At 47.1% G+C, this 21,088-nt stretch overlaps 1 protein-coding gene across 2 annotated transcripts in view; it reads right to left on the bottom strand.

Annotated features, from left to right (window-relative positions):
- The window catches only part of TRAPPC12 (trafficking protein particle complex subunit 12), a 298,877-nt gene that overhangs the window by 50,712 nt on the left and 227,077 nt on the right, over window positions 1–21,088 (bottom strand). For both annotated transcript variants that reach the window (XM_063915478.1, XM_063915477.1), the window contains exon 8: window positions 10,882–10,955. In XM_063915478.1, the coding sequence (XP_063771548.1) occupies window positions 10,882–10,955 (74 nt within the window). The remainder of the gene's footprint in view (window positions 1–10,881; window positions 10,956–21,088) is intronic.

Genomic DNA, 21,088 nt, shown 5'->3' on the forward strand with positions numbered 1-21,088 from the left:
TGGTACTTGGGTTCATGTCAGAAATGTGTAACACATTTTTAATTGCCGAGATCATGTAACGGATGTTCCTAGTGGATTGTGTATATGTCTCAACCTCGTCGACACTGGAGTCAGACTCCGTGTCGACATCTGTGTCTGCCATCTGAGGTAACGGGCGTTTTTTTGAGCCCCTGATGGCCTTTGAGACGCCTGGGCAGGCGCGGGCTGAGAAGCCGGCTGTCCCACAGCTGTTACGTCATCCAGCCTTTTATGTAAGGAGTTGACATTGTCGGTTAATACCTTCCACCTATCCATCCACTCTGGTGTCGGCCCCACGGGGGGCGACATCCCATTTTCGGCCTCTGCTCCGCCTCCACGTAACCTTCCTCATCCAACATGTCGACACAGCCGTACCGACACACCGCACACACACAGGGAATGCTCTGACTGAGGACAGGACCCCACAAAGTCCTTTGGGGAGACAGAGAGAGAGTATGCCAGCACACACCAGAGCGCTATATAATGCAGGGATTAACACTATAACTGAGTGATTTTTCCCCCAATAGCTGCTTGTATACATATATTGCGCCTAAATTTAGTGCCCCCCCTCTCTTTTTAACCCTTTGAGCCTGAAAACTACAGGGACGAGCCTGGGGAGCTGTCTTCCAGCTGCACTGTGTAGAGAAAATGGCGCCAGTGTGCTGAGGGAGAAGCCCCGCCCCTTTTTCGGCGGACTTTTCTCCCGCTTTTTTTATGGATTCTGGCAGGGGTAATTTATCACATATATAGCCCTGGGACTATATATTGTGATGATTTGCCAGCCAAGGTGTCTTATATTGCCCTCAGGGCGCCCCCCCCAGCGCCCTGCACCCATCAGTGACCTGAGTGTGAGGTGTACATGAGGAGCAATGGCGCACAGCTGCAGTGCTGTGCGCTACCTTGGTGAAGACCGAAGTCTTCTGCCGCCGATTTTCCGGACTCTTCATGCTTCTGGCTCTGTAAGGGGGACGGCGGCGCGGCTCCGGGAACGAAGACCAAGGTCGGGTCCTGCGGTCGATCCCTCTGGAGCTAATGGTGTCCAGTAGCCTAAGAAGCCCAAACTACCACCTGTTAGGTAGGTTTGCTTCTTCTCCCCTTAGTCCCTCGCTGCAGTGAGTCTGTTGCCAGCAGATCTCACTGTAAAATAAAAAAACCTAAATATACTTTCTTTCTAGGAGCTCAGAAGAGCCCCTAGTGTGCATCCAGCTCAGCCGGGCACAAGAATCTAACTGAGGTCTGGAGGAGGGTCTTAGTGGGAGGAGCCAGTGCACACCAGGTAGTCCTAAAGCTTTCTTTAGTTGTGCCCAGTCTCCTGCGGAGCCGCTAATCCCAATGGTCCTTACGGAGTCCCAGCATCCACTTAGGACGTCAGAGAAATGTATCGTGATCAACTGAATTCCTCGTCTTGTGTGGCTTGTGCTGAAACACCTGGCAGCCCAGAAACGCTCACTGCAAAAGAGCCAGGAATGAGCTTAAAGCAATGTATAAAAAAAGCTGTAATCCGGATACAAACACGGTCCATAGTACACAAGTGTTACATAGTAAATCATTGTGTATTCATAAGATGCAAAAAAAACGCCATGTCCCATCTCACTCTTCCGGTAATTAGACAGACCTTGACAACTCACTTCATGGCATATAAAGGTACTGCAGCATATTCTGCCCTTCACCCAGAAAACAAACCACATCAGTGTGCAATAATCACACTTATTACTGGTGCAGGACTCAACAATGTGTCCCTGACTATCCGATTCCACACAATTCTACAACATGGAAGGACAAATATATGTACCGCTAAGGGTAAAATCTTAATCACGAAACCCTTATGTTACTACTCCGCTACAGCTCATTTCCAGGATGGGTAGAGGATTTTGATGTGGGGGGGGGGTGTTAACTTTGCCTTTCACCAATATCTCATTACATTCTATATATTGAATGAGCACCACATACACATCATATACATAAAAGCATATCACACTGCCCTGCACCAACTTTTACTCTATCACTAGGGGTATATTCAATTAGGGTCGAATCCATTCCGTCATGCATTTGTCGGAATGGATCCGACAACCCCTATTTAATCTCATCTTAATACGACTTTTAAAAAATCGAATTGAGATGAGGGACCCAGAGGAGGGGAGGATGGGGGGAGCCGCGGGGAGACCAGTGGGGACAGCCGTGGGCAGACGGAGGAGAGCAGCGTTACAGTAGCGCTGCAGAAGGACGTCTCACTGCCGCAAGACCTCACGGCAGTGTCCACCCGGCTCCAGCAAGCGTGACCTCACTTGCTGGAGCCGGGTGGACGCTGTCGTGAGCGGCGCGGGTGTGAGACTTCCTGCTGCAGCGCTGCTCTCCCCTGTCCGTGGCTGTCCCGTCTCCCCACGGCTCCCCCCTCTCCTCCTCTGGGTCCCACATCTTAGTCCGACATTTTTTTATGTCGGACTTAGATGGTCGGAAACGGGGCCAAATCCTGTCGAATTTGGCCCCGTTTCCCTCAAAAGTACGTGTATCGGCAGCTATACCGCCGATTCACGTACTATTCGACAAGTCGAATTCCACGAGTTGTCGTATAAAAACTGATGGGACTGAATAGTAAAAAGTCGAAAAGTGCCGTCTTTTCGACAGACGCCAGTTTCCGACCCTAATTGAATATACCCCTAAGTGGCTAATGTACGGCTTGATGCATTTTGCAGAGCTGAACATACTGTATCTCAAGATCTGCAGGTCTACACCAGGAGTACACAGTAGTATATACACCTGGGTCATTATAGGAAGAGTGCTTTGATTGTGTTATTAGTAAATGCTAAATTCAGAGTACGTGATTCGTATACAATAGTACTTTAATAAGGCTCTCTTTGTCGGGCATTGTTATTAACAAATAAGATGCACTATACAGCATATAAAATGCAGATGAAAAAAAACCCAAACAAACATAAATATGAAGTTCACCAACGGCAAGTATATATTAAGTAATGTGAATAGACCACAGCAGCCACACTAATAACAGTAACTGTATCATGTGCAAGGGATGAAGGCGCACTCAGCCAGCCAATGAGGGTAGGCTGCGGGTAGCCGCCATCAGTGCGCACTCTGCAGATGGATGGATGAATGGGTGATGGATACGTAAGTAATTTTGGCCCTGAGGATAGACACATGCAAACATAATTCAGGAAATAATAAAATTACAATTATTGCATCATCTCCTACTTTGTATCCAAAATCACATAGTTTGTTTCACAACTTCCAGAATTTAATAACGGCTACATATGAAATTTGCCTTGCTTCTTAATGGAGTTATTCACGTAGAAGGAGACATCTCAAACTATATAGAGGACAAGTAGAGGTGTTGCCCATAGCAACCATTCAGATTCTAGCTCTAATTTTATAGAATGTCTATTTAAATGAAAGCTAGAACCTGATTTAAACACCCAGACTACTTCCTCACTGCAGAAGTTTTTATGCCGTGTGCATCAGGTCCCACTCTCATTTGTCACACAGCGCAGTATCGGACCTTGTTCAACAAAGTAAAGTAAGGTGATTCTTACTAGTTTGGGCGACAAAACGGTTTAAAGGGGAATTTAGGTGGTAAATATTATTTTAACGAAGGATGTGTTTAGTCAACAAAGACAGAACATATTAAAATACATTCTCTATTATGCCCCTAACATACAATAGCGTAGACCAGACTGGCGAATTGGTTTCCTACAGGAAAGGGGAGGAGTCAGACTGACATTTAGTGGACAGAGGATTTAAGTTTTTAAATATTTGATATGGCTATACATTACTATACAATGAAATGGAAAATAAGAATTTACTTACCGATAATTCTATTTCTCGGAGTCCGTAGTGGATGCTGGGGTTCCTGAAAGGACCATGGGGAATAGCGGCTCCGCAGGAGACAGGGCACAAAAAAGTAAAGCTTTACTAGGTCAGGTGGTGTGCACTGGCTCCTCCCCCTATGACCCTCCTCCAGACTCCAGTTAGGTACTGTGCCCGGACGAGCATACACAATAAGGGAGGCATTTTGAATCCCGGGTAAGACTCATACCAGCCACACCAATCACACCGTACAACTTGTGATCTAAACCCAGTTAACAGTATGACAACAGAAAGGGCCTCTTAAAGATGGCTCCTTAACAATAACCCGAATTAGTTAACAATAACTATGTACAAGTATTGCAGATAATCCGCACTTGGGATGGGCGCCCAGCATCCACTACGGACTCCGAGAAATAGAATTATCGGTAAGTAAATTCTTATTTTCTCTATCGTCCTAAGTGGATGCTGGGGTTCCTGAAAGGACCATGGGGATTATACCAAAGCTCCCAAACGGGCGGGAGAGTGCGGATGACTCTGCAGCACCGAATGAGAGAACTCCAGGTCCTCCTTTGCCAGGGTATCAAATTTGTAAAATTTTACAAACGTGTTCTCCCCCGACCACGTAGCTGCTCGGCAGAGTTGTAATGCCGAGACCCCTCGGGCAGCCGCCCAAGATGAGCCCACCTTCCTTGTGTAGTGGGCTTTTACAGTTTTAGGCTGTGGCAGGCCTGCCACAGAATGTGCAAGTTGAATTGTGTTACAAATCCAACGAGCAATCGACTGCTTAGAAGCAGGTGCGCCCAACTTGTTGGGTGCATACAATATAAACAGCGAGTCAGATTTTCTGACTCCAGCCGTCCTTGCAATGTATATTTTTAAGGCTCTGACAACGTCCAACAACTTGGAGTCCTCCAAGTCGCTAGTGGCCGCAGGCACCACAATAGGTTGGTTCAGATGAAATGCTGATACCACTTTAGGGAGAAAATGCGGACGAGTCCGCAGTTCTGCCCTATCCGAATGGAAGATTAGATAAGGACTTTTATAAGATAAAGCCGCCAATTCAGATACTCTCCTGGCAGAGGCCAGGGCTAGTAACATAGTCACTTTCAATGTGAGATATTTCAAATCCACCTTTTTCAATGGTTCAAACCAATGGGATTTGAGGAAATCTAAAACTACATTTAGATCCCACGGTGCCACCGGAGGCACCACAGGAGGCTGTATATGCAGTACTCCCTTGACAAAAGTCTGGACCTCAGGGACAGAGGCCAATTCTTTTTGGAAGAATATTGACAGGGCCGAAATTTGAACCTTAATGGATCCCAATTTGAGACCCATAGATAATCCTGATTGCAGGAAATGTAGGAAACGACCCAGTTGGAATTCCTCCGTCGGAACCCTCCGATCCTCGCACCACGCTACATATTTTCGCCAAATGCGGTGATAATGTTTCACGGTGACTTCCTTCCGTGCCTTAATCAAGGTAGGAATGACTTCTTCTGGAATGCCTTTCCCTTTTAGGATCTGGCGTTCAACCGCCATGCCGTCAAACGCAGCCGCGGTAAGTCTTGAAAAAGACAGGGACCCTGCTGTAGCAGGTCCCTTCTCAGAGGTAGAGGCCACGGTTCGTCCGTGAGCATCTCTTGAAGTTCCGGATACCAAGTCCTTCTCGGCCAATCCGGAACCACTAGTATTGTTCTTACTCTTCTTTGCCGTATGATCTTCAATACCTTTGGTATGAGCGGCAGAGGAGGAAACACATACACTGACTGGTACACCCAAGGAGTTACCAGTGCGTCCACAGCTATTGCCTGTGGATCTCTTGACCTGGCGCAATATTTGTCCAGTTTCTTGTTGAGGCGAGACGCCATCATGTCTACAATTGGTCTTTCCCAACGGTCTATTAACATGTTGAAGACTTCTGGATGTAGACCCCACTCTCCCGGATGAAGATCGTGTCTGCTGAGGAAGTCTGCTTCCCAGTTGTCCACGCCCGGGATGAACACTGCTGACAGTGCTATCACGTGATTCTCCGCCCAGCGAAGAATCTTGGCAGCTTCTGCCATTGCACTCCTGCTTCTTGTGCCGCCCTGCCTGTTTACATGGGCGACCGCCGTGATGTTGTCCGACTGAATCAACACCGGCTTTCCTTGCAGGAGAAGTTCCGCCTGGCTTAGAGCATTGTAGATTGCTCTTAGTTCCAGAATGTTTATGTGAAGAGACTTTTCCAGACTCGTCCATACTCCCTGGAAGTTTCTTCCTTGTGTGACTGCTCCCCAGCCTCTCAGGCTGGCGTCCGTGGTCACCAGGATCCAATCCTGAATGCCGAATCTGCGGCCTTCTAATAGGTGAGCCTTCTGCAACCACCACAGAAGTGACACCCTTGTCTTTGGTGACAGGGTTATTCGCAGGTGCATCTGCAGATGCGACCCTGACCATTTGTCCAACAGATCCCTTTGGAATATTCTTGCATGGAATCTGCCGAATGGAATTGCTTCGTAAGAAGCCACCATTTTTCCCAGGACTCTTGTGCATTGATGTACTGACACTTTTCCTGGTTTTAGGAGGTTCCTGACCAGATCGGATAACTCCTTGGCTTTTTCCTCTGGAAGGAAAACCTTTTTCTGAACCGTGTCCAGAATCATTCCTAGGAACAGCAGACGAGTTGTCGGGATTAAATGGGATTTTGGAATATTCAGAATCCACCCGTGTTGTCTTAGCACCTCTTGAGATAGTGCTAAAGCTGTCTCCAGCTGTTCTCTGGACCTTGCCCTTATTAGGAGATCGTCCAAGTATGGGATAACTAATACGCCTTTTCTTCGAAGAAGAATCATCATCTCGGCCATTACCTTGGTAAAGACCCGAGGCGCCGTGGACAATCCGAACGGCAGCGTCTGAAACTGATAGTGACAGTTTTGAACAATGAACCTGAGGTACCCCTGGTGTGCGGGGTAAATCGGAACGTGTAGATACGCATCCTTGATGTCCAAGGATACCATAAAGTCCCCTTCTTCCAGGTTCGCTATCACTGCTCTGAGTGACTCCATCTTGAACTTGAACTTTTTTATGTAGAGGTTCAAGGACTTCAGATTTAGAATAGGCCTTACCGAGCCATCCGGCTTCGGTACCACAAATAGAGTGGAATAATACCCCTTTCCTTGTTGTAATAGGGGTACTTTGACTATCACCTGCTGAGCGTACAGCTTGTGAATGGCTTCCAACACCCTCTCCCTTTCGGAAGAGACGGTTGGTAAGGCAGACTTCAGGAAACGATGAGGAGGATCCGTCTCTAATTCCAACCTGTACCCCTGAGATATTATCTGCAGGATCCAGGGGTCTACCTGCGAGTGAGCCCACTGCGCGCTGTAATTTTTGAGACGGCCCCCCACTGTCCCCGAGTCCGCTTGAGAGGCCCCAGCGTCATGCTGAGGTTTTTGCAGGAGCCGGGGAGGGCTTCTGTTCCTGGGAAGGAGCTGCCTGTTGGTGTCTCTTCCCTCTTCCTCTGCCTCGTGGCAGGTACGACAAGCCCTTTGCTCTCTTATTTTTGTAGGAGCGAAAAGGCTGTGGTTGAAAGGTCGGTGCCTTTCTCTGTTGGGGAGTGACTTGAGGTAAAAAAGTGGATTTCCCGGCAGTAGCCGTGGCCACCAAGTCTGATAGACCAACTCCAAATAACTCCTCCCCTTTATACGGCAAAACCTCCATGTGACGTTTTGAATCCGCATCGCCTGTCCACTGTCGTGTCCATAAGGCTCTTCTGGCTGAAATGGACATAGCACTCACCCGAGATGCCAGTGTGCAAATATCCCTCTGTGCATCACGCATATAGATAAATGCATCCTTTATTTGTTCTAACGACAGTAAAACATTGTCCCTATCTAGGGTATCAATATTTTCAATCAGGGATTCTGACCAAACTACTCCAGCACTGCACATCCAGGCAGTTGCTATAGCTGGTCGTAGTATAACACCTGCATGTGTGTATATATTCTTTTGAATAACTTCCATCTTTCTATCTGATGGATCCTTAAGTGCGGCCGTCTCAGGAGAGGGTAACGCCACTTGTTTGGATAAGCGTGTGAGCGCCTTGTCCACCTTAGGGGGTGTTTCCCAGCGCGCCCTAACCTCTGGCGGGAAAGGGTATAATGCCAATAACTTTTTTGAAATTATCAACTTTTTATCAGGAGCAACCCACGCTTCATCACACACGTCATTTAATTCTTCTGATTCAGGAAAAACTGTTTGTAGTTTTTTTACACCATACATAATACCCTGTTTTACGGTATCTGTAGTATCAGCTAAATGTAACGTCTCCTTCATTGCCAAAATCATATAACGTGTGGCCCTACTGGAAAATACGTTTGAATTTCTACCGTCGTCACTGGAATCAGTGCCCGTGTCTGGGTCTGTGTCGACCGACTGAGGCAAAGGGCGTTTTACAGCCCCTGACGGTGTTTGAGGCGCCTGGACAGGCATTAATTGATTGTCCGGCCGCCTCATGTCCTCAACTGACTGTTTAAGGGAAGATAAACCATCACGTAATTCCACAAATAAAGGCATCCATTCTGGTGTCGACCCCCTGGGGGGTGACATCTGCATATTTGGCAATTGCTCCGCCTCCACACCAATATCGTCCTCATACATGTCGACACCACGTACCGACACACACCGCAAACTCACAGGGAATGCTCTAATGAAGACAGGACCCACTAGCCCTTTTGGGGAGACAGAGGGAGAGTCTGCCAGCACACACCACAAAGCGCTATATATACAAGGGATATCCTTATATTAAGTGCTCCCTTATAGCTGCTTTAATATATATATATATAGCCATTAATGTGCCCCCCCTCTCTGTTTTACCCTGTTTCTGTAGTGCAGTGCAGGGGAGAGACCTGGGAGCCGTTCTGACCAGCGGAGCTGTGACAGAAAATGGCGCCGTGTGCTGAGGAGATAGGCCCCGCCCCTTTTTCGGCGGGTTCTTCTCCCGCTATTTTTCCAGTCAGGCAGGGGTTAAATATCTCCATATAGCCCCTATGGGCTATATGTGAGGTATTTTTAGCCTTGTATAAGGTTTATATTTGCCTCTCAGAGCGCCCCCCCCCAGCGCTCTGCACCCTCAGTGACTGCCCAGTGAAGTGTGCTGAGAGGAAAATGGCGCACAGCTGCAGTGCTGTGCGCTACCTTATGAAGACTGAGGAGTCTTCAGCCGCCGGTTTCCGGACCTCTTCACGCTTCAGCATCTGCAAGGGGGTCGGCGGCGCGGCTCCGGGACCGGACTCCACGGCTGGGCCTGTGTTCGATCCCTCTGGAGCTAATGGTGTCCAGTAGCCAAGCAGCAAATCCACTCTGCATGCAGGTGAGTTTACTACTTTCCCCCTAAGTCCCACGTTGCAGTGATCCTGTTGCCAGCAGGACTCACTGTAAAGAAAAAAACCTAAACTAAACTTTCTCTAAGCAGCTCTTTAGGAGAGCCACCTAGATTGCACCCTTCTCGTTCGGGCACAAAATCTAACAGGAGTCTGGAGGAGGGTCATAGGGGGAGGAGCCAGTGCACACCACCTGACCTAGTAAAGCTTTACTTTTTTGTGCCCTGTCTCCTGCGGAGCCGCTATTCCCCATGGTCCTTTCAGGAACCCCAGCATCCACTTAGGACGATAGAGAAATAAGATTTATTACTCGGGCATGTATATTTCTAAGAAGTGCCCCATGTATAGAAACCGTGCTTGTTATGGTGATCAGTAGAATGCCTTGGAGAGAGGTGCAACAGCCTGGGAGTGTGTGTTTTAGGCTGCCATTCTACATCAGAGTATGGAGATGTGTTAATAAGGTCAGATAAACTACAGATGTGTCTCATACACTTAGCATCTATATGCCATATGGTCCGAGATGCTCGGCGCAACTAAGCCGCCCTCAGAGGTGTAACATCTTTTTCTTAAAATTGTGCACCTTATTCGCATTGCAGACGCAGTGAAACACCACAGTGTACTAAAGACACTGGGCTGCAACTGTATCTGCACAGGATTAGTCTTATATGCATACAAGGTCACAGGTGCAGCACGACGACACTTGGCGTGAGAAAAAGCTGCAGCTGCTGCAATGTAGCACTTTGTATACAGATTCGGACTCACAGTCAGGGCCGGTTCCGGGGCTTCTGGTGCCCCGGGCGGCATTAGGGGGCGTGGCTTCGTACAGGGGGCGTGGCCATTTACGCCCCCTGTACAGACTGAAATGATGTGCGGTGCGCGATGACGTCATCGCACAGCGCACAGTAAAGTACCTGTCCACGAAGGGAAACTAGACGCGTACGCATCTAGTTTCCCTTCACAGTGGCCAGCGGCAGCGGGGGGCACAGCAGCAGAAGATCTTGCTCTGGTGCGGCGCCACCCGGATGGCGCCCTGCGCCCTCCGGGAGGCGGAGCCCCGGGCAAAAGTCCTGCTTGCCCATGGCAAGATCCGCTACTGCTCACAGTCACACACAGGCGTACAAATGTCGCACATCACATTAATCAGTGCAAGCCAGCAATGTACTTTTGTCGCTTCCAGTTTTGCTTGTGTAGATAAGATGCACATTTTGTGCAAGAAACACATTCAATGCGGCCGAGTCACCCGGGACCTGGTTGGGGTTGTCTGGCGCGCCTGAAGCCACAGTGTATGAGGACACATCTGTGTGTTCAAGACTACATAATGGTGAGAATTAAAAAAAACCCCAGAAACAATGAATGCATGTCTACACAACGGTCCTCACCTCCACTGGAAGTGTTGGATGTAGTTATGTAACAGTGGATCTATCAGACTTACCTGGAAGCATATACATACAGAACTGTGGCAATAAACAAGCTAAAAAGCTTACGTAAAAAAACAATAACACAAATTAAAAGAAAAAAGCAATACTACACATAATCCAAGTCCACTACTCATATAACGCAAAGAGATAATTCAGTGTAAAGGATTTCCTTTGTGTGAACACCAGACTGGCACTGTAGAACCTGGCGTGGCATTCTGTTCTAGTATATACGGTAGCTCTGCAGTTTACTGCCGCCCACGTACCTTCATCATTAGCAGACAGTTTGCCATGGAGTACATCACCCGGCCCAGACGTGACCTCCACAGCTGAACAGAGGCTGCAAAATAAGATCAGCTTGTGAATGTGCACAAATAAATTACAGGTTCTTTCTAGCCATCAATCATTGGTCCTATGACTTCTGATTTAAAAGATTCCCCCTTGTTAACACTGCTGGGTTTCAGGCTAGAATTTTTAATACTCTGTAGGCTGCAAGACAAAGAAGAAGAAAAAAATCATATAAAATAAAAAGCATACACCCCCCCCCCCCCCCCCCCACACACCTTTTACGGACAAGCTGGAATAGTTCACAGATTAGGAATTCTGCATAAATGATGCAGGGATGCAAAACCAATCGGCAACCTTTCCGGCTTCCTAGCACAAATGCTAATTACAATGACAAAAATTCAGTGTCACAAGAACATTAACATGCATATAGGATGTCTGCACCAGATGATATTACAGCCTGAATTTTTTTTTCACATTTTACAGAAGCAACACAGGATATTGTGGATGCTGGAGGTATTTCTAAATCATTGTAATGCCAGTGTAGACAGAGATGGGGGCGTCTGAGCCATATAGTTGTCAGCTTTTGGCAGCATGAAACCCAAGAGAAACTGCTGAGCACAACTACATCCCCCCTATTGTTCTGTAGCTGGCAGCCTACATGGAGCTAAGCATCTGCCAATGTTACAAGATCAAAGAGGCTCACTAATCTTCTCAGTGCTGATGGGACCAGCAAGGAACTGGTGCAGGATATTACAGCACATCCTGCAGCCCCGTGATCAGCAGATATCGCCTCTCTGTAGCGAGCCCCGTTAGACTGCAAGCTCTTTGAACAAGATATTCAAATTCCAACATACTGTACGAGCTTGTCTGCATCATTAATCACAATATACACAAGTACATAAAAACACTATTCTACCTTTCATTTATGTTGCCCCCCCCAAAAAAAAAAAAACCCGCTGAATTAAAAGAAGTCTGTTTTATATCACCCTCTGTATAACGCAGCCTCTCAGTGTCGGACCATGTGAAAAGATGGAGTGGAACAAAATAGAGACTGCAGCAACAAAAAAGATTCAATTAATACAGTCGGGATTCATACCAAATAATAAGGATCCAGGTGATGGTGGACTGGAACGGATTGTCCATCATCAGGTAATTTGTGACTTTCAATAATTTATATATATATATATATATATATATATATATATATATATAAATAAAACAGCCCAGAGCACGGCACTCCAAGTAGAACAAGATAGCTGCGCTGGTGCCCTCACGAATAGTTTGTATAATGCATCTTGGGTGCGGCATCCAAGCTCCAAAATTCAAAACGTACAAACGCAAGGTTTGATTATCAACGTTTCAGTGCTTTGTTGGCACTATCATCAGGATACTGTATCCTGGTGATAGTGCCAATAAAGCACTGAAATGTTGATAATCAAACCTTGTGTTTGTATTTCTTGAATTTTGGAGCTTGGGTGCCCATGACCTTGCATATACTGAAGAATAACAGGAAAGGCTCTGCCTTATTTCACTGCACGTCACGGATTGTATACTGTATGTGCAAAAGTTTTAGGCAGGTGTGGAAAAAAATGCTGTAAAGTAAGAATGCTTTCAAAAACAGAAGTGTTAATTGTTTATTTTGATCCATTATCAAAATGCAAAGTTAATGAACAGAAAAGAAATCTATATCAAATAAAAATCTGAAGTGACCACCCTGTGCATTCAAAACAGCATCAATTATTCTAGGTACAATTGCACACAATTTTTGAAGGAACTCCGCAAGTAGGTTGTTCCAAACATAGTTGACAACTAACCACAGATCTTCTGTGGATGTAGGCTTGCTCAAATCCTTCTGCCTCTTCATGTAATTCTAGACAGACTGTATGATGTTGAGATCAGGGGTCTGTGGGGTCCAAACCACCACTTCCAGGACTCCTTATTCTTCTTTACGCTGAAGATCATTATTAGTGACATTAGCTGACTGTTTGGAGACATTGTTCTGCTGCAAAATAAATTTGGAGCCAGATGCCTCCCTGATGGTATTGCATGACAGATAAGTACCTGATCGTATTTCTTGGCATTGAAGCACAAAGAAACGGGCAACACTGAGCACCGTAGACGCAGTGGCCTGCCAAGAAAACTTAGTGCATCAGATGAAAGACAAATCATGTGTCACTTCACTTCAAAATCGGAAGATGTCCAGTAGTGCCATCATCTCAGAACTGGCAGAAACCAGTGGAACCCAGGTACACCTATCTACTGTTCAGAGAAGTCTGGCCAGAAGTGGTATTCATTGAAGAATCATGGCCAAAATGCCATACCTTCAACGTGGAAGCAAGGTCAAGCAACTCAACTATGAATGAAAACATAGGAAATGGGTGCAGAAAAATGGCAGCAGGTGCTCTGGACTGAGGAGGTAAAATCTGAAATTTTTGGCTGTAACAGAAGACAATTTGTTTGCTGAAGGGCTGGAGAGCATAATATTAAGAATTTACTTACCGATAATTCTATTTCTCATAGTCCGTAGTGGATGCTGGGGACTCCGTAAGGACCATGGGGAATAGCGGCTCCGCAGGAGACTGGGCACAAAAGTAAAAGCTTTAGGACTACCTGGTGTGCACTGGCTCCTCCCCCTATGACCCTCCTCCAAGCCTCAGTTAGGATACTGTGCCCGGACGAGCGTACACAATAAGGAAGGATATTGAATCCCGGGTAAGACTCATACCAGCCTCACCAATCACACCGTATAACCTGTGATCTGAACCCAGTTAACAGCATGATAACAGAGGAGCCTCTGAAAAGATGGCTCACAACAATAATAACCCGATTTTTGTAACAATAACTATGTACAAGTATTGCAGACAATCCGCACTTGGGATGGGCGCCCAGCATCTACTACGGACTATGAGAAATAGAATTATCGGTAAGTAAATTCTTATTTTCTCTAACGTACTAAGTGGATGCTGGGGACTCCGTAAGGACCATGGGGATTATACCAAAGCTCCCAAACGGGCGGGAGAGTGCGGATGACTCTGCAGCACCGAATGAGAGAACTCCAGGTCCTCCTCAGCCAGGGTATCAAATTTGTAGAATTTAGCAAACGTGTTTGCCCCTGACCAAGTAGCTGCTCGGCAAAGTTGTAAAGCCGAGACCCCTCGGGCAGCCGCCCAAGATGAGCCCACCTTCCTTGTGGAATGGGCATTTACAGATTTTGGCTGTGGCAGGCCTGCCACAGAATGTGCAAGCTGAATTGTACTACAAATCCAGCGAGCAATAGTCTGCTTAGAAGCAGGAGCACCCAGCTTGTTGGGTGCATACAGGATAAATAGCGAGTCAGATTTTCTGACTCCAGCCGTCCTGGAAACATATATTTTCAGGGCCCTGACTACGTCCAGCAACTTGGAGTCCTCCAAGTCCCTAGTAGCCGCAGGCACCACAATAGGCTGGTTCAAGTGAAATGCTGAAACCACCTTAGGGAGAAATTGAGGACGAGTCCTCAATTCTGCCCTGTCCGTATGAAAAATTAGGTAAGGGCTTTTATAGGATAAAGCCGCCAATTCTGAGACACGCCTGGCTGAAGCCAGGGCTAACAGCATTACCACCTTCCATGTGAGATATTTTAAGTCCACAGTGGAAAGTGGTTCAAACCAATGTGATTTTAGGAATCCCAAAACTACATTTAGATCCCAAGGTGCCACTGGAGGCACAAAAGGAGGTTGTATATGCAGTACCCCCTTGACAAACGTCTGTACTTCAGGAAATGAAGCCAGTTCTTTTTGGAAGAAAATCGACAGGGCCGAAATCTGAACCTTAATGGACCCTAATTTTAGGCCCATAGACAGTCCTGTTTGTAGGAAATGCAGGAAACGACCCAGTTGAAATTCCTCTGTAGGGGCCTTCCTGGCCTCGCACCACGCAACATATTTACGCCAAATACGGTGATAATGTTGTACGGTTACATCCTTCCTGGCTTTGATCAGGGTAGGGATGACTTCATCCGGAATGCCTTTTTCCTTCAGGATCTGGCGTTCAACCGCCATGCCGTCAAACGCAGCCGCGGTAAGTCTTGGAAGAGACAGGGTCCCTGCTGGAGCAGGTCCTTTCTTAGAGGCCACGGGTCCTCTGTGAGCATCTCTTGAAGTTCCGGGTACCAAGTCCTTCTTGGCCAATCCGGAGCCACGAGTATAGTCCTTACTCCTCTCCTTCTTATGATCCTCAGTACCTTGGGTATGAGAGGCAGAGGAGGGAACACATACACTGACTGGTACACCCATGGTGTTACCAGAGCGTCCACAGCTATTGCCTGAGGGTCCCTTGACCTGGCGCAATATCTGTCTAGTTTTTTGTTGAGGCGGGACGCCATCATGTCCACCTTTGGTTTTTCCCAACGGTTCACAATCATGTGGAAGACTTCTGGGTGAAGTCCCCACTCCCCCGGGTGGACCAGTTGTCCACACCCGGAATGAACACTGCTGACAGTGCTATCACATGATTTTCTGCCCAGCGAAGAATCCTTGCAACTTCTGTCATTGCCCCCCTGCTTCTTGTGCCGCCCTGTCTGTTTACGTGGGCGACTGCCGTGATGTTGTCCGACTGGATCAGCACCGGCTGACCTTGAAGCAGAGGTCTTGCTAGGCTCAGAGCATTGTAGATGGCTCTTAGCTCCAGGATATTTATGTGAAGTGATGTCTCCAGGCTTGACCACAAGCCCTGGAAATTTCTTCCCTGTGTGACTGCTCCCCAGCCTCTCAGGCTGGCATCCGTGGTCACCAGGACCCAGTCCTGAATGCCGAATCTGCGGCCCTCTAGAGGATGAGCACTCTGCAACCACCACAAGATAGACACCCTTGTCCTTGGAGACAGGGTTATCCGCTGATGCATCTGAAGATGCGATCCAGACCATTTGTCCAGCAGATCCCACTGAAAAGTTCTTGCGTGGAATCTGCCGAATGGAATCGCTTCGTAAGAAGCCACCATTTTTCCCAGGACCCTTGTGCATTGATGCACTGACACTTGGCCTGGTTTTAGGAGGTTCCTGACTAGCTCGGATAACTCCCTGGCTTTCTCCTCCGGGAGAAACACCTTTTTCTGGACTGTGTCCAGAATCATCCCTAGGAACAGCAGACGTGTCGTCGGAATCAGCTGCGATTTTGAAATATTTAGAATCCACCCGTGCTGTCGTAGCACTACTTGAGATAGTGCTACTCCGACCTCTAACTGTTCCCTGGACCTTGCCCTTATCAGGAGATCGTCCAAGTAAGGGATAATTAAGACGCCTTTTCTTCGAAGAAGAATCATCATTTCGGCCATTACCTTGGTAAAGACCCGGGGTGCCGTGGACAATCCAAACGGCAGCGTCTGAAACTGATAGTGACAGTTCTGTACCACAAACCTGAGGTACCCTTGGTGAGAAGGGCAAATTGGGACATGGAGGAAAGCATCCTTGATGTCCAGAGACACCATATAGTCCCCTTCTTCCAGGTTCGCTATCACTGCTCTGAGTGACTCCATCTTGAATTTGAACCTTTGTATGTAAGTGTTCAAGGATTTCAGATTTAAAATAGGTCTCACCGAGCCGTCCGGCTTCGGTACCACAAACAGCGTGGAATAATACCCCTTTCCCTGTTGTAGGAGGGGTACCTTGATTATCACCTGCTGGGAATACAGCTTGTGAATGGCTTCCAATACCGCCTCCCTGTCGGAGGGAGACGTTGGTAAAGCAGACTTCAGGAACCGGCGAGGGGGAGACGTCTCGAATTCCAATTTGTACCCCTGAGATACTACCTGCAGGATCCAGGGGTCCCCTTGCGAGTGAGCCCACTGCGCGCTGAAATTCTTGAGACGACCCCCCACCGTACCTGAGTCCGCTTGTAAGGCCCCAGCGTCATGCTGAGGACTTGGCAGAAGCGGGGGAGGGCTTCTGTTCCTGGAAAGAGGCTGCCTGCTGCAGTCTTTTTCCCCTTCCTCTGCCCCGGGGCAGATATGAGTGGCCTTTTGCCCGCTTGCCCTTATGGGGACGAAAGGATTGAGCCTGAAAAGACGGTGTCTTTTTCTGCTGAGAGGTGACCTGGGGTAAAAAGGTGGATTTCCCAGCCGTTGCCGTGGCCACCAGGTCCGATAGACCGACCCCAAATAACTCCTCCCCTTTATACGGCAATACTTCCATATGCCGTTTGGAATCCGCACCACCTGACCACTGTCGCGTCCATAACCCTCTTCTGGCAGAAATGGACAGCGCACTTACTCTTGATGCCAGAGTGCAAATATCCCTCTGTGCATCTCGCATATATAGAAATGCATCCTTTAAATGCTCTATAGTCAATAATATACTGTCCCTGTCCAGGGTATCAATATTTTCAGTCAGGGAATCCGACCAAGCCACCCCAGCACTGCACATCCAGGCTGAGGCGATTGCTGGTCTCAGTATAACACCAGTATGTGTGTATATACTTTTTAGGATATTTTCCAGCTTTCTATCAGCTGGCTCCTTGAGGGCGGCCGTATCCGGAGACGGTAACGCCACTTGTTTTGATAAGCGTGTGAGCGCCTTATCTACCCTAGGGGGTGTTTCCCAACGCGCCCTAACCTCTGGCGGGAAAGGGTATAATGCCAATAATTTTTTAGAAATTAGCAGTTTTTTATCGGGGGAAACCCACGCTTCATCACACACCTCATTTAATTCATCTGATTCAGGAAAAACTACGGGTAGTTTTTTCACACCCCACATAATACCCTTTTTTGTGGTACTTGTAGTATCAGAAATGTTCAAAACCTCCTTCATTGCCGTGATCATGTAACGTGTGGCCCTACTGGAAAATACGTTTGTTTCCTCACCGTCGACACTGGAGTCAGTGTCCGTGTCTGGGTCGACCATCTGAGGTAACGGGCGCTTTAGAGCCCCTGACGGTGTTTGAGACGCCTGGACAGGTATTAACCGTTTTTCCGGCTGTCTCATGTCGTCAACAGTCTTTTGTAAAGTGCTGACGCTATCACGTAATTCCTTCCATACGACCATCCAGTCAGGTGTCGACTCCCTAGGGGGTGACATCACTATTACAGGCAATTGCTCCGCCTCCATACCATTTTCCTCCTCATACATGTCGACACAACGTACCGACACACAGCACACACACAGGGAATGCTCTGATAGAGGACAGGACCCCACTAGCCCTTTGGGGAGACAGAGGGAGAGTTTGCCAGCACACACCAGAGCGCTATATATATACAGGGATAACCTTATATAAGTGTTTTTCCCTTATATAGCTGCTGTATTATTAATCTGCCAAATTTAGTGCCCCCCCTCTCTTGTTTTACCCTGTTTCTGTAGTGCAGGACTGCAGGGGAGAGTCAGGGAGCTTCCCTCCAACGGAGCTGTGAGGGAAAATGGCGCTTGTGTGCTGAGGAGATAGGCTCCGCCCCCTTCTCGGCGGCCTTTCTCCCGCTTTTTTAAGGAAAAACTGGCAGGGGTTAAATGCATCCATATAGCCCAGGAGCTATATGTGATGTATTTTTAGCCATCTAAGGTGTTTTTATTGCGTCTCAGGGCGCCCCCCCCCAGCGCCCTGCACCCTCAGTGACCGGAGTGTGAAGTGTGCTAAGAGCAATGGCGCACAGCTGCGGTGCTGTGCGCTACCTTATTGAAGACAGGACGTCTTCTGCCGACGATTTCCCGGACCTCTTCAGTCTTCTGGCTCTGTAAGGGGGCCGGCGGCGCGGCTCTGGGACCCATCCATGGCTGGGCCTGTGATCGTCCCTCTGGAGCTAATGTCCAGTAGCCTAAGAAGCCCAATCCACTCTGCACGCAGGTGAGTTCGCTTCTTCTCCCCTTAGTCCCTCGGTGCAGTGAGCCTGTTGCCAGCAGGTCTCACTGAAAATAAAAAACCTAAAACTAAACTTTTCACTAAGCAGCTCAGGAGAGCCACCTAGTGTGCACCCTTCTCGTTCGGGCACAAAAATCTAACTAACTGAGGCTTGGAGGAGGGTCATAGGGGGAGGAGCCAGTGCACACCAGGTAGTCCTAAAGCTTTTACTTTTGTGCCCAGTCTCCTGCGGAGCCGCTATTCCCCATGGTCCTTACGGAGTCCCCAGCATCCACTTAGGACGTTAGAGAAAAGTGTTTGCAGGCAACAGTGAAGCATAGTGGTGGTTCTTTGCAAGTTCGGCGCTGCATTTCAGCAAATGGAGTTGGAGATTTGGTCAGGATTAATGGTGTCCACAATGCTGAGAAATGCAGGCAGATACTTATCCATCATGCAATACCATCATGCCTGGCTCCAAATGTAGTCTGCAACACGTATTACATGAAGAGACAGAAGCATTTGAGCTAGCCTACATCCACAATAGACCTGTGGTTAGTTCTCTAAGATGTTTGGAACAACCTCCCTGCAGAGTTCCCTCAAAAACTGTGTGCAAGTGTACCTAGAATTGATGCTGTCTTGAAAGCAAAGGGTGGTTACACCAAATATTGATTTGATTTAGACTTCTATTCTGTTCATTAACTTTGCATTTTGATAATTGATAAAAAAAATACACTATTAACACTTCTATTTTAGAAAGCCTTTTTAATTTTCTAACATTTTTTCCACACCTGCTTAAAACTTTTGCAGTGCTGTATATTGTGATAACACTGGAATAGTGCTGGAAGGCAGGTAGATTTGCCCAAGGTTTCTAAACTATGTGTTTTAAAACCCTTGAATGTCGTGTTTGATAAGAACGTTTTGTCTTTTGGTAATAGTCGGTTAAGGGGCCCTGGGGTCTGGATGTGTTAAAGGAGGGTGTGTTCCGTTCATTAGGCCCAGTTCGTGTCTTAGGGCCTGTTGGCCTCACAGAAACTAATTAGTCATTTCAGCTAAACCAGAGTTATAAGGCACTAGCTCCCTCACACTGACTGGGGATAAAAAAGACTGCAGAGTCTCAGGGGTAAATATACTAATATGGGAGTTCTATTTAAAATGGCAAGTTGCACACGGCAACCAATCAAATTCTACTAGCACCTTCTAGAACCTTCAGAACCTGGAATCTGATTGGTTGTTATGGGCAACATCCATAGAACTCACATTTTAGTAAATTTACCCTTCAGTGAGAGAAACCTACTACAGAAAACAAGTGAGCTACAGTATGCTTGGTAAAACATCTTGTGTTTTGTAGTGAGTTAAGAATGACTTGTGTTCCTTTAGGCCGTGTACACACGGTGAGATTCGGACTTATCCGATTCTCACTGTGCGACGGGGGGCCGGGTCGGCACTTAGCCAGTATCGCAAGCACATAATGAGTGTGCTTGCGATCCTGGTTCTGTGCGATTTTGGCTAAGTGTCAATCCTGACTATCTCTTCTATAGAGATAGTCAGGATTGACTTGCCTGCACAGCCTAGTTTTTCGGCCGATGCCGACCGCGCGGGGCCGCGCATCGGCATCGGATCGGGATCGCAAGGTGACTGTCACCTTGCGATCTGCACTATCTTTTCTTCCGATTATGACTATATAGTCAGAATCAGAAGAAAAGATCTTACCGTGTGTACACACCTTTAGAGCCAGCTGGAAAGATATTTATTTAGTTGTTTTATTTTGTTTTGCTGCTTAATAAAACAGTTTGAGGCTAGTTGCACCAGAAACCTCTTGTGTGATCTCTTGGCACTGCAATATATCCGGAGTTACTAACTATATATATATATATATATATATATATATATATATATCGATCACAAAAAAGGCGGCACTCAAGAAACTGTGATAAAATCTTGTAATAGTGAAAAAAGAAATAAGATTTTATCACAGATTTTATCACAGTCTCTGAGTGCCGCCTTTTTTGTGATCGAAATATTTTGGGGGGCCTTCCCAAAGCCCTCCACGAAGGAAGGCACCAGAGCAGGACATATTCCCTAGTGGATACTGGGAGTGCCGGGGCAGCAAGGTACTATATATATATATATATATAGATATATATAGATATAGCTAGATAGATATAGCTATAGATATATATAAAAATAACACATGCACTCACACACATATTACCACAGTCGTACCAAACATCCCTTCTTAGCGTACCATTTCACATTCAACTTGAGTGTCTTTGTCAATCAAATGAGCAGCTTCAACGCAAGCAATGAATTTGATATGCAGTATATGTATATACATATATATATATATATATATGTGTGTGTGTGTATCTGTATACAAAGTGCTATG

The sequence above is a fragment of the Pseudophryne corroboree genome, chromosome 4 (assembly GCF_028390025.1).
Source record: "Pseudophryne corroboree isolate aPseCor3 chromosome 4, aPseCor3.hap2, whole genome shotgun sequence".
NCBI classification, from domain to species: domain Eukaryota; kingdom Metazoa; phylum Chordata; class Amphibia; order Anura; family Myobatrachidae; genus Pseudophryne; species Pseudophryne corroboree.